At 47.4% G+C, this 13,712-nt stretch overlaps 1 protein-coding gene across 3 annotated transcripts in view; it reads left to right on the top strand.

Moving 5' to 3' along the window:
* Window positions 1-13,712, top strand: part of Acot7 (acyl-CoA thioesterase 7) — an 87,046-nt gene that overhangs the window by 3,523 nt on the left and 69,811 nt on the right. Inside the window, exon 1 of one of the 3 annotated variants that reach the window (XM_028757789.1) lies at window positions 5,012-5,362. The exons of 1 other annotated variant lie outside the window; for it this stretch is intronic. In XM_028757789.1, the coding sequence (XP_028613622.1) occupies window positions 5,187-5,362 (176 nt within the window). In that variant the 5' untranslated portion in view covers window positions 5,012-5,186. Of the gene's footprint in view, window positions 1-5,011; window positions 5,363-5,448; window positions 5,487-13,712 lie in introns of those variants that run through there. One more of the 3 variants, XM_028757792.1, reaches the window with a different exon arrangement.

The following is a 13,712-nucleotide window of genomic DNA, read 5'->3' as shown; positions in this document are numbered from 1 at the left end:
GTGTGTCCCTGTGAGTGTGTGTGTGTGTTCGTGTCCCTGTGAGTGTGCCATGGCACAAATGTAGAGGTCATGCCGAGGACAGCTTGTGGGAATAGGTTCTTGGGATTGAACCCAAATTTTCAGATTTGGCAGTGCCTTCATCTATTGAATCATCCCACTAGTCCTGATTTTGAGAGAGAGAGAGAGAGAGAGAGAGAGAGAGAGAGAGAGAGAGAGAGAGAGAGAGAAGAGGTGCTCTGGAAACCCACAAGCTCTCTTAATAGCTGACCCTTCCCTTTAGCCCTGATTTATTTTTATTTATCTATTTTGCCCTTTTTGAGGCAGAGTTCCACTTAGCAGCCCGTGCCAGCCTTGCCCTTGGCATCCTGCCCCACCTCATGATCACTGAACTCTGAGGTTTTGTGGCTGTGGAACCTATTTGGGGCTGAGGGTGTGACATCTGCAGACTCTGGCTTGTCCTGCTCTCTCTCAGATGCCGGTCTCTCAAGCGCTTTCCTGGGAGCGGGATGCGAGGACGGCGAATGCCTTCAGTGCTGTCTGCAGTCTGCAAACTCCAGCAGTGCTAGTTCAGTGGATGTGAATTGTCTCTCCTTTCAGCTTGGTCTTTGGCTGGAAAGTGGAATTAACAATAACACTGGATCTGTTCTGGAACATTCCGTAAAGTGCAGTGTGGCTCTATTCCTGGGAAGATGTATGGATCCTGTTGAAGATGCACTCTTTGTAGCCCAGTGAGCCTGTGGTGAAGGGTGCCTGAGTCTGCTACTGTCTTGTTTTACAGCCTGTTACCTAGCCCAGTGTCACTCTGGACTTTGCCCTGAAGCTAGCCAGCTCCCTGATATCATGCAGGCCAGAAGGTGCCTTCTTTTTAAAATTTATTTACTGATTTTTATGAGTATGGATGTTTTGCTTGTCTATATGTCTCCTGCCATGTGTGTGCCCAGTGCCTGAAGAGAGCACTGGATCCTCTGGACTGGAGTTGCAGATAGTTGTGAATTGCCGTGTGGGCGCTGGGAAACAAGCTCAGGTGTTCTGGAAGAGCAGCCAGTGTTCTTAACCGATGAGCCAGTTCTCCAGCCTTTTCCTGAAGGACACGAAAGGATGTGAAGGGTTGGATGTCAGGGTCGACCCCACAGGTACTGTGACCGCCCATCTTGGGTACTGTTTTTCAGTCCTGGAGGTTCCTGGGAAGGGAGTTCTTGTGGGGTCTTCCCCACCAAGGACCTGTACCTGAATACCTGCAGGGAGGCCGGCTAGTAGCACTGCAAACTTTAGTGCCCACAGTAACATTTCAGTAGTCAACAGAATGCACGTAGATTTTTAAAGTATCTATGGGTAGTTCCTTGAAATCTGGGCAGGGCAGCCTTTAATCTCATAGACACAGCCATTCCTTCGATTGAGGATGACACCATCTGTGATTCTACCTTGAGAAGAGTCAATGCCTCTGGCCAACTCAGACACCTATCCTCACATGCATGCCTCACCCACCCACCCACATATACACATACATACATAACCCCCCCACATACATACATACATACATAACCCCCACCCACATACATACATATATATATATACATACATACATACATACATAATAACAAACTATAAAGTAAATTGGAAACAGACTTAGTGTGGAGTGATGGTCACCTCTCATTCCAGCATGTGGCAGGCAGAGGCGGAAAGCCAACTGGATGTGTGAGGAGATGTTCTCTCTTTATTTTTGTAAAATCTGATGATTAATGTGAAGAAAGATAATAAATGTTAGGTTGAGACCAGTAGATGGCTCAGCAATGAAGGCGCTTGCTTGCTATGAGTTTGGTCCTTGGAAATTCACACAGTGGAAGGCAAGAACCAACTCGTGTGAAGGGTCTCCTTACTTCCACTAACCTGTGACATACAGGCACAGTAAACCCTGCTCTTTTTTATAAATAAGTATATAGGGGGAGAAAGACTTGTTCTACTCTGACCCAGGGTCTCACATGTATGCTAGGTGAGCACTCAGCCTCGGGGTCACAGCTTGCCGGTCATCATTTATTTATATGTTTTCACACACAAAAAGAGACTTATTTTATGTGCATAGGTGTTTTTACCTGCATGTATATTTGTGCACCATGCATGTACAGTGCCTGTGGAGACCAGAGGGCAGCATCGGATTCTCTGGGACAGGAGTTCTGGATGGTGGTGAGCTGCTGTGTTGGTGCTGGGAACTGAGCCCGGGTCCTTTGCGAGAGTCTTCTAACACTGTACTGTCTCTCCAGCCCTCTCGGTTGTTATTACATTATCCTTTACTGCTCAAAAGTATTTATTTAAAATATTTATACAAGGGCCGGGCGGTGGTGGCGCACGCCTTTAATCCCAGCACTTGGGAGGCAGAGGCAGGTGGATTTCTGAGTTCGAGGCCAGCCTGGTCTACAGAGTGAGTTCCAGGATAGCCAGGGCTATACAGGGAAACCCTGTCTCGAAAAACCAAAAAAAATAAATAAATAAATAAATAAAAAATATTTATACAATATTTGTCTCTCTGCAGCGGTCAAGCTCAGAGCCTTGTACAGGGCAGCTGGTGCTTTCCCCCCAAGTGACAGCCCTAGCTCAAGGTTTGCCATCGTAAAAGCCTTGTTGACTTCTGGATGTAACACACACACTCCACACCACCGTTTTCTGTGGATGTAACACACACACTCCACACAACCGTCCTCTGTGGATGTAACACACACACTCCACACCACCGTTCTCTGTGGATGTAACACACACACTCCACACAACCGTCCTCTGTGAATGTAACACAGACACACACTCCACATCATCGTTCTCTGTGGATGTAACGCACACACTCCACACCACCGTTCTCTGTGGATGTAATACACACACTCCACACAAACGTTCTCTGTGGATGTAACACACACACTCCACACAAACGTTCTCTGTGGATGTAGCACACACACACACACACACACACACTCCACACAACTGTCCTCCATGAAATGCGGCTGCTTTCATGTACATTTCACTGACATTTGTTTGTTTTCTTTTGTTTTGAGGCAGAGTTTCACATAGCCCAGGCTAGTATCACATTTGGCATGTGGTGGAGGGTGGCCTTGAACTTCTGATCCTCATGATTTCATGTCCCAAATTCTGATATTATAGGTGTGCACAGTTCCTTGCATTTTGATAGATGTGTGCCTGTGTAGCAACCATCTGACCGGGACATAGATTATCTTCATGAGATCTAATGGTGTCAGGCACTTATTTCCTTCTTCCAGCACTGGTACCTGGCAAGTGACTCAGTGGCTTTCTCTCATGTGGCTTGTTCTGTGGTTGTTAGGGGAGGGTGTTGTACTTAGCACAATGCCTGTGAACCTCACATGGGCGGCACTCCCATTCTCTGGACATCCCAGCTGGTTTATCTCTTCAGCCAATGAACATTTGGGATTCTAGAGTTGTGAATGCAGTTTACAAATGCAGATTTCACAGGCATTGGGATGTACTCTCCGGCATGGGAACATTCTCTTCATGTTTGATGAGGCTGAGGGATTTTTATTATATGTTCCAGATGTATGTATGTATTTATGTGTTTATATGTTTGCTTAGTTAAAAAGGGGAAGCCAAGCCTGGTAGTGCATGGCTCTGATCCCTGTACTTGGAAGGCATAAGAAGCCTGGGGAATCTCTGTGAGTTCGGGGCCAGCTTGGCTTACATGGTGAGTTTCTGGTGAGCAGCAAGGGTGACATTGTAAGACCCTGCCTTTAAAACATAAAACAAAGGGGCTGGAGAGATGGATCAGTGGTTAAGAACACTGACTGCTCTGAGGTCCTGAGATCAATTCCCAGCAACCACATGGTGACTCACAATCATCTGTAATGGGATCTGATGCCCTCTTCTGGTGTGTGTCTGAAGAGGGTGACAGTGTACTTACATACATAATATAAATAAATAAATCTTAAAACAAAACTGTGCATGAGGCTTCACTGTTGTCTCAGGGTTTAAGTGCTGTGAACAGACACCATGACCAAGGCAACTTTTATAAAGAACATTTAATTGGGGCTGGCTTACAGGTTCAGAGGTTCAGTCCATTATCATCAAGGTGGGAACATGGCAGTGTTCAGGCAGACACAGTGGAGGCAGAGTTAAGAGTTCTACATCTTCATCTGAAGGCCACTAGGAGAAAACTGGCTTCCTAGCAGCTAGGAGGAGGGTCTTAAAGCCCACAGTGACACACCTATTCCAACAAGGCCACACCTCCTAATAGTGCCACTCCCTGGGCCAAACATATTTAAACCATCACGACTGTATTGCCCAGGCTATCCTGAAATTCTGGGCTCAAGTGAGACCCTTGCCACTACTTCCTAAGTTCCCTAGTAAATGAGAGGACAAGTGTCACCGTGGTGCCACTGTGCTTGGTCTAAGGTGGATTTCCAAAGGAGCCTGTGTTTTAGAGAGGCTGCTGAGGTGTCTGTGGATGCCAAGCTGTGCTGTCTGGGACTTGTTGCAAGAAGGCCAGGCGTGGGGAGTGCTGGGAACAGAGGAAGCCAGAGAAGGTCGGAGGCTGCTGCATTGACTGTTGTGCTGTTTAGGAGCTACAGGGTAGGGACAGGAGACTCATCGAAGCCTTTGTTTCTTTTCACAACTGAGAGTGCTTCCAGCTCTGGTGCTTCCTCCTTCAGCATGAGTTAGGGCGGAGTTGAGCCCTGTTTTCCTCCGTGGTCCCGCCCCAGTGCGGCACTTTCTCATCTTCCGACTTCCTGCTACCTTCATGCCTAGCCAGGACCTCTGCCCCACTTGGCAGCCCAGCCAGCCTTGCTGAGGAGCTTTTGGCTGAGGTGGAACCATGCCTTGACTTGTAATAAGCCAAGCAGGGTAGTACTTGGCTTGAAGTTCCTGGAGATGGGGGGTCTGAGAGGAGGATCTGTCAGCCCTTCAGAGGGTTGGGTCCTTTGTCCCTCCTCCACCATTCCTCCCTGAGAAAAGGCTGAGTGACTGCATACCTTCTCATGAGGTTGCATCACTGGGCTCCGGGAACAGACCCACCAGCTTGCCTGTTGGCATTTGCTTACTCACTAGTGGTGGAGAGAGGAGCCCAGTTGGATTCCCTTGAGGAGGCCCCTCCACTAAGCTGGATGCTGGCTGGTAGACACAGGAGCTAAGCCTCGTGCTATGAGGGAGGATAAACGGTTTGTCCCACTCCTAGGATGAAGCTGCTTGTTAGGACTCTACGTTTCTGGGAAGTGGGGAGGCAGGTAGCCTCCTGGAGCCTGAGGACTGGCCAGGAGTGTTTGGGGCTCAGGAAATTATGCTGGCCTTCGATGAGGGCTGTCAGAACCAGAGCAGATCACCAAAAGCCTGAAGGTCGCATCGCTGTGGGAAGGTAGGATGCTTGATATTCTGCTTCCTGGGTGACTCATCCCCCCCAGCCAGCCCCTGGGTCTCAGGCAGCAAAACAGGGAGCTGTGCTGTGCACCCTCAGGATGGTCAGTAGGGGCTGGCCTCGGGTGAGTTGCCTCTTGTCTTAGATGGTCATCAGTTGAGACCTGTCATGCTGTTCTTTTGGGGATCAGTGGAGGCTCCTGGGCTCCAGGTTTGGCAGCTCCAGGCTTGGAAGCTAGGCACTTCCTAGTCATGAGCTCCTTTGGGTGTGGTTGGAGATCACCACATCCTGTGAGCCAGCAGCTGTGCTGGCCACCAGACTTCTCTTCCAGGTGGCCAGAGAGACTTGTCAGCTTCTGTGCTGGCCCTGTTTGGTCCTGGGTCAATGGGCTTTTATTTCTCCTGAGATCTGCAGAAACTTTGTTAGAATTTAATTTACATGTATGAATGTTTTCCGTTGAAGTTCACAATGATGAGCTGTTTCACCTTTAGTTGCCTTAGTTTTGCAAGGGATGGTAGGGGCTTTGTTTTCCCAGTTCTTTCTGGTGTTCATGAGGTGACTGGGGCTGGCCATGAAAGACTGCATGCAGGATTGGAGGGTTTGAACTTTTGGCTACACCCCACTGCATGCTGCTCTGAGGGTGGAGGACCTTATATTGGCTTGAGTTAATCATGCATGACCAATGATTTGATCATTTATGAAATTCCTTAAAACCTCTTGACCCTAAGGTTAGCATTTGTGAGCTTCCCATTGGCAGCGATAGATCAGTTTGACTGATCCCAGTTGTGTCCCTCATTAAAACAAAACAAAACAAAACTATCTTGCCTTGTTGTGTATCCCAGGCTTTCCTCAGACTCCTGTCTTTTTTGGCACCTGCCTCCCAAGCACCAGGATGCAGGAAGAGTTATCTGATGCTTGCAGTTGGTGTGAGTGGAAGCAGCGTGCTGGGGAGTGGAATCAGAATCACCTGGCAGTTCCAGGGCCACCTTGGAGGGACACAGGGTGGCTTCCATAGGGCCTGGCTGCATTACTCATTTCTCAGCATGTAAGAGGTTCAGTGTCCCCACATCCTGGCCAGCACTTACTTGTTAGTGGGTGTGAGGTATTGCCACATGGTGGTTCTGATTGGCCCTCCCTTGATGATCTGAGGTTGAGCATGTCTTCATGTGCTGTTGAGCACTGAGGTGTCTTTGAAGAGTTATCTATTCATGGCTCTTGTCTGTTTACTTTTTCTTTCTTTCTCTGACAGGTTTCTCTCTGTGTGTAACAGCCTCGGCTGTCCTGGAGCTTTTTTTTTTTTTTTTTTTTTTTTTTTTTGAGGGGGGTGGTTTAATAAAATGCTCGGCCCCCCCCCACAGAATTTTTTGTTCTTTTTTTTTTTTTTTTTTTTTTTTTTTCAATCTGGTTTTTCTGTGTGTTTCAAAACCCCGGGGGCCGGTGTGTTTTTTTTTTTTTTTTTTTTTTTTTTTGCCTCTGGAGTGCTGAGATTAAAGGCCTGAGCCACCACACCTAGCTTCTTTTTCCCTTTATAGATTATTATTATCTTTTAATGTATGTATGTATGTGGGTATATATGTCCTGTGTGTAGGTGCTCTCAGAGCCCAGGGTCTTTGAAACTGGAGTTACAGGAGGGTGTGAGCTGCCACGTGGGTGCTGGGAACTGAACTTGGGTCCTCTGGGTAGAGTGGCAAGCATTTTAAACCAATGAGCCAGCTCTTTACCACCCTACCCCCGATCCCCACTCTTTGAGAGACCTCACAATATAGCTCAGGTTATTCTGGAATCAGCTATGTAGACCAGGCTGGCCTTGGAATCACAGATCTCCTTCTGCTGTGTGTTCTGAGTGCTTGGTTTCTTGAGATGGCATCTGTGTCTCACTCTAGCCCCTTATACTCGATGTGGAATGGAGGCTGGCCTTGGCCTCCTCACCTTTCTGCCTCCACTTCCTGAGTGCTGGGTTAGAGATGAACACCACACTTGACCTTGGCCTGCTTTTTTATTAGTGAGCTTATAGACGTTCTTTATAAATTCCAGATGCAATTTCCCTTCTCAGATATTTTTCCAGCTCCCCAAAATTTGTTAAGTAACAGGTTCTGTCACATTTATGAACTTAACTGTTTCTGATTGTGAGTTCAGTGCTGCTTCATTACATTCATAGCGCATGTCTCCAGAAGAAAACTGCAGGCCAGCCTGTCAGACGGCCCGGCAGACGGCCCCTCAGTCTTCCCAGTCTCTGGCAGCACGCCTTCTGTAGTAGACGAAGGGGAGCTCTGAGTCTGACTGCTCTGAGGCTTCAGGCATTGTACAGGGTCTTGTAATGGTGCCCTCCTTAGTTCCTTGCTCATTTGTGTGAGTGGTTGCACGTCAGGATTTCCTTGTGTGTGTGTGTGTGTGTGTGCGTGTATGCGTGTGTGCGTGTGTGTGTGTGTGTGTGATAGTCTCATGTAGCCCAGCCTACCTTGGACTTCATTTTTTATGTGCATGCGTGTTTTACCTGCATGTAGATTTGCGCACCGTGTGCACGTGGTGCCCTTGGTGGCAGGAGGAGGGCACTGACTACCTGGACCTGGAGTTACTGACTGTGGTGAGCTGCCATGTGGGTGCTGGGGATGGAATGTGGGTCCTCTGGAAGAGTAGCCCGTGCTGTTACTCACTGAGCCATCCCTCGGTTGTTGGGCTTGCTGTCAAGTGCCTTCACCTCCTCAGCCTCTGAAGGGCTGATCTCCCTGTCTGCACCTTCCCAGCTCTGGGATTAGAGGTATATGCCACTCTGCCTGGTTTATGCAGTGCTTGGAATCAAACCCAGGGCCTCATGTATTGTGGGCAAGTGTCACCACTTTAGAGGTCATGGGACCTGGGAGAACAGAATTGGTATGTGAGAGGACTAAGGTCTCATGCAGTTGCCTGCTTTCCTCAGCACCTCAGATGCACAAAGTTCTCATGAGTTCAGGCTGCATATAATCACAAAGACGAGCCGAACATGGCAAAACCATGGTTTTCCATGGAGCCATATAAAGGACAGTTTAAGCATTTAATTGAATAGCAACAGCAAGCAGTAATGAGTACTGTGAGGTGAACTACGATTCACTATGCCTAGGAGGAGCATGAAAGCACGGCCCAAGAACAATTCTATGTTTTGAAGAAACTGAGGTCACAGATTCTTGTCTTGATTTCTTGGAGTGTTCTCACAGTGCTCAGAATTCCCACAACACTCCATTCCTGGACAGTGTTCTGACAGGCCAGGACCCTTCCAACTGCTCTGTGTCCTCACCCTTTAAAAGGTAGGGCAGTGTTCTGATGTGGCTAGACCGCACGTTCCTGTCGATGTGATGGGCACGTGGATGGAGCGCGTGTGTTGACTATGAAGGTCCTGCTGCTGTGAGTGTGGCCCATTGGGATAGCTCCTGTGTGTCTGTGCCCAGTTGTTTTGGGTGTATACCCAGAATGCTTTGCCGGATAATAAGGTAATTAGTTGTCTTTCTAATTTTTTAAGAAGTATTCCATTTATCCAGCCTCCAAACAGTGCACAGGCCCCAGCCCCTTCCAGCCTACGCGCTATTCTCTATTGTTTGTATGGGGGGCAGGGATGCAGTCCTGCTGTGTCACTGAGCTGGTCCTCTAGCTCCTGTTATCTGTGGAGGCAGAAAACAGTGTCTCACTGTGTGTTCAGACCATCCACCACACAGCCCTGCTCTGCCTTGTGAATATTGGGTTTAAAAGTGCTCCATGCCTGGCATGCTAATTTGCTTGTTTAATTTTATTTTTTTATCTATAAGGTTTATTGCACAGTTTTTGCAGCGGTAGAAAAGTTGTTGTCACTGTCATCATTCCAGGCAGATGGACACAGGAACAGGGCGCACTTCTGTGCTGTTGATGGCGACTTTGTATGCTGGAGTCTCCCTGCCTGAGCCAATCACTAAGAAGAAAGCTGTTTCCTGATGGTCTGTGCAGGCAGTGTCTTCAGTTTCACTTACACAGTGGTCTTGCTGTCCACTCTCTGATATCCACAGACACGGAGGAGGCCTGGAAGAGGGATCCGGTAGCCTTCTACCACATAGGCTTCCCGGTTCTTTCTTCTGCAGCAACCATGGTAGCAGGAAAGGGTGTCCTACAGGAGGATGTGACTGGGGCTCATGGGATGCTGGAAACACTAGGCGGAATAAAACCCTCAGGACGGAACCCTGCTCACGCCTCCCTTCCGTGAGCTCTGAGGATACTGCTCAAGTGGCAGCAGACACTCAGGGAGCCTGGTGTCAGCCTGGAGAGCAAGAGGCTGTGAATAGGAAGATGTGTCAGGAAGGAAGCAGCACCAGGGTTTTCTGACAGTAACTTTTATTCTCTTGATGTAGTTGTCTCTCTCAGAGGCTTAGTCCTGGAAGCTTCAAGCTTGAGTATCTGAGACTTACCGCTGAATAAGCTCACACTTTCTTGTTCTTTCTGATCTCTGGCTGCCTGATTCAGCTCAGCTGTTCTGGCTCAAAGTCCTCTCCACACTAACTGATTCAATCTGATCTCTCGCTCTCGCTCTGTCTCTCCTGAATTGTTCTGCTGGATCTCAAACCAACTCTATCACTCTGTTGTAATCTTCCGGCTCCTGCTCATTCTCTGGCTTGTTCTGCTTTACCTATGCCTAGCATGTTCTCTCTTCAACCTGTCTGTAAAGCTCTCCCAGTTAAACTGCCTCCCTCCTTTTCTGAACTGCCCCTTAAGTTGCTTCCTTTTCTCTCCTCCTGAGGGTTGGGCATATGCTATTCTGTCTCATCTCTCTCTGATTCATCACTTTGTCTGTCACTCAATTAGACATCACTTTCAAATTTGAGTGCTTCCTTCTGCAAACTGACTTTATTTTCATTGTTTGGGATTAGAGGTGTGTGATAAGGGTGTGCCTATATTCCAGCCGAAGGAATACATGTGTGCTAAGGGCTGAGCCACACCATAACTAGAAACTACTCTGTTTTTCTTTCCCGTCAATAATATAACTTCAGCATTCACACTGTGATCAAATATCCTGCAACCAGATTTGGCAAGTCCAGGTCGGATCTTTCAGTGTGGGCGACCAGGGCACAGGCAGCCACAGTCACTTTTGAATCTGGGGATGGCTTATTTAACATTCAAATGGGATGTGCAGTGTCTCGTGTTTTGTTTCTTTTTCCCTTTTTCTTCTCTCTCTCTCTCTCTCTCTCTCTCTCTCTCTCTCTCTCTCTCTGTTTCTCTGTTTTTCTCTCTTCAGACAACAAGCTCACGTATCTCAGGCTAGCCTCCAACTTACTCTGTAGCTTGGAATTCTTCATTCTCTTGCAGGTGTGCACCGTCATGTTAGGCTCATATATTTTTGATTTGTCTTTCTACTAGTATGTGCTCTTTTGTATTTTTTAAAAGTAAAACATTATTCAGCAATTTTTAAATTAACTGCTTATTTATAACAGCAGGGGCCTGTGCAGACCAGGCACACAGTCTGCTGCTGTGCCCACAGCGTGTTCATTGGTCGCCCGCATGTTCCCTGTGCAGGAGCATCGACTTGTTCTTGGCTTACCCTTCCCCTTCCTTCCTTCCTTCCTTCCTTCCTTCCTTCCTTCCTTCCCTTTCTTTTAAGATAGGACCATGTTGGCTTTGAAATCTCCATGCAGCCAAAGATGATCTTGAACCCTGAGTCCTCCTGCCTCCATTTCACAAGTGTCCTCATGACTGGCCAGATCTTCGCCAGTTAAGAAGGTGATGTATTATAACCACGGGTCCCAGCATTAGAGAGCAGAGGCTCCAGGACGGCCATGGCCTATGCAGAGAGGCCCTGTATAAACAAACCAATTGGCTCACTGTTTTGGATGCTGGCTTCCCATTGGGCATATGGTTTGCACAGTGTTCCCTTTTTGTTCCCTGTCTTTAGATTCTGTTGGTACTGTTGTAAATATAGAAAATATTTACATTTTGTAAGTCTAATTTGCCTACTTTTTTATGCCCAAGCCCAGTGTCAGGAGGACATTTTCTCCTTGGGGCTCTTATATTTAGGCTGAGGTCTGTTAGCAGTTACTTGTGTATTTTGTAGGTAAGGGGCAATTTTCTCCTTTGGTCTGCTCTCCCAGCCCTGTTTACAGCTATTCTTTTCCTCTCCAATGCTTTTGCTGCCTTTGGTGTAGTGTCTGTGTATGAGACAGTATGTAGATGTGGGTATGCATGTGTGTGTGAATGGGTGTGTGCATGTGTGTGTGCATGTATGTGTGAGTGGGTGTGTGCATGGGTGTGTGAGTGAATATGTGCTTGTGTGTGCATGTTTGTATGAGTGGGTTGTGTGCCTTTGTGTGCATGTGTTTGTACGTCTGTGTACATGTGTGTGCATGTGTGCATGTATGTACATGCTATGTTATACCTGCATTGTGTCAGAGTACAGCCTCTGGTATTGGTCACCTTCCACCTTGTCTGAGACAGTGTTCTTATTCCCTACTGTGTATGGAAGGCTAGCTAGCCCACAAGCTTCTGGGGATCGTGCTGTCTTTGCCTCCATCTGTGTTGAGGTCCAGCCTTGACACCGGATCTGAGTTCTCAACTGGAAGCAGGGATATCTGGAAGGTGCATAATAAATACACACGCAGACAACTTTTCCGGTACAAGTTGACAGGCAGTTTTTCAAGGCTTAAGGTTGCTCTTTCTCTCTCTGTCTTTGCTACCCCCCGCCCCCCACTCTCACTCGGCTCACTTGCTTGAAGCTTGAGGCTGCATGCACTCTGCATTCTCCTGTGCGATTTTCTTTTCCTGAACTCCCACACACCTGTGCGTTCCCCTTTCAGTCACATGCATTTTCATACTTTTTACACACACTTCACACACACCACACACACTCTCCTGTCACTCACGGACACTGTCTATACCCTCTCTCACTCTCTCTGACAGTCTCACGCTCTGCACACCCCTACTCCCTCCTCACACTTCCCCCGCTCACCCACACTCACTCCCCGCTGTTAACCTGCCCCCATCTTTTATTGATACTCCACAAGCAGGGAGAAGGAAAGACAGTGTATAGTCATTGCCAAACCAAATTCAAAAGAATGACCACATCCCACAAAGAATTAAGAATCATGATTGTTCCCCAAAGTTTCAGTATTTCAATATTTCAAAATAGTAATACTTGCAAACTTACCATTACTTAAGCTTTTACTTTTGACTTCTTTTTTTTTTTGTTTGTTTTTCGAGACAGGGTTTCTCTGTGTAGCCCTGGCTGTCCTGGAGCTCACTTTGTAGACCAGGCTGGCCTTGAACTCAGAAATCCGCCTGCCTCTGCCTCCCAAGTGCTGGGATTAAAGGCGTGTGCCACCACCGCCCGGCTACTTTTGACTTCTTATACTTCAGAGCTGAGAGCTCCGAGGTCAGCTGCATGCATTTTCTTGTGAAGCTCTAATGATGAATGACACGGGCAAAGCTGCCGGGCAGTGGTCAGAAAGAATCAAGTTAATCTTTGACTCGGCACTTCGCTAGCTTTCTGCTTCTGTACATTGCACACAACGGCTCTCCTAAGAGCCCTAGTGTTTTAACTTAGTTTTACCAGTATAAGATTGTGTGTATTCTATACTTGCCTATCCAGGAACCTCTCCCAAATGTTGTGCAGAATTTATTTAATACCTTCAATAACTTTATCCTTTCTCGGGGTTCCAGTATTGGCTGTGCTTCATTTTCATAATAATTTTAAACTTTCTTTGCAAGGCAAACATTAATTTGAAACTACCATTGTGCAGTTACGACATTGTTTCTAAGATGAGAACACACAGCGTGCACCTACCTGTGCCATTAGGACGGTGCTGTGCTGTGCCCTGTGCCTCAGTTTTTGATTGTTTAAGAATCAGTACATCGGCCGGGCGGTGGTGGCGCACGCCTTTAATCCCAGCACTTGGGAGGCAGAGGCAGGCGGATTTCTGAGTTCAAGGCCGGCCTGGTCTACAGAGTGAGTTCCAGGACAGCCAGGGCTACACAGAGAAACCCTGTCTCAAAAAAAAAAAAAAAAAGAATCAGTACATCAAGGAACATCTAGTGTCACAGAATTCACCAGAGCAGAAGGAGAAAGAAATAGGAAAGTCAGACATAGTAGGATAATTAAGCACAGCAAGGCTAACTGAAAAGCAGTCACACACAAATGAAATCTATACAGCTGTTGTCCAGGGCTAAGGTTAGGAGAAATGGGAACAACTCTTTTTTTTTTTTTTTACAAAGAGCTGCCTTGGTCTACTGAGAGGTCTCCATCCCAGCCTACTGCAGGCAGTCTCTTATTTCAGACAGATGGGTCCCCTGGAGGGATGTGCCTCCTTCTTCTCAGGGTCCCAAACACCATCCTTTTTCACAAGGAGCTGCTGTGGGCTTCTGAGAG

The sequence above is a fragment of the Grammomys surdaster genome, unplaced genomic scaffold (assembly GCF_004785775.1).
Source record: "Grammomys surdaster isolate TR1022 unplaced genomic scaffold, NIH_TR_1.0 126185, whole genome shotgun sequence".
Taxonomy (NCBI): Eukaryota; Metazoa; Chordata; class Mammalia; order Rodentia; family Muridae; genus Grammomys; species Grammomys surdaster.
The sequence above is the reverse complement of the archived record's forward strand: the minus strand, read 5'-3'. Positions and strand labels throughout refer to the sequence as shown.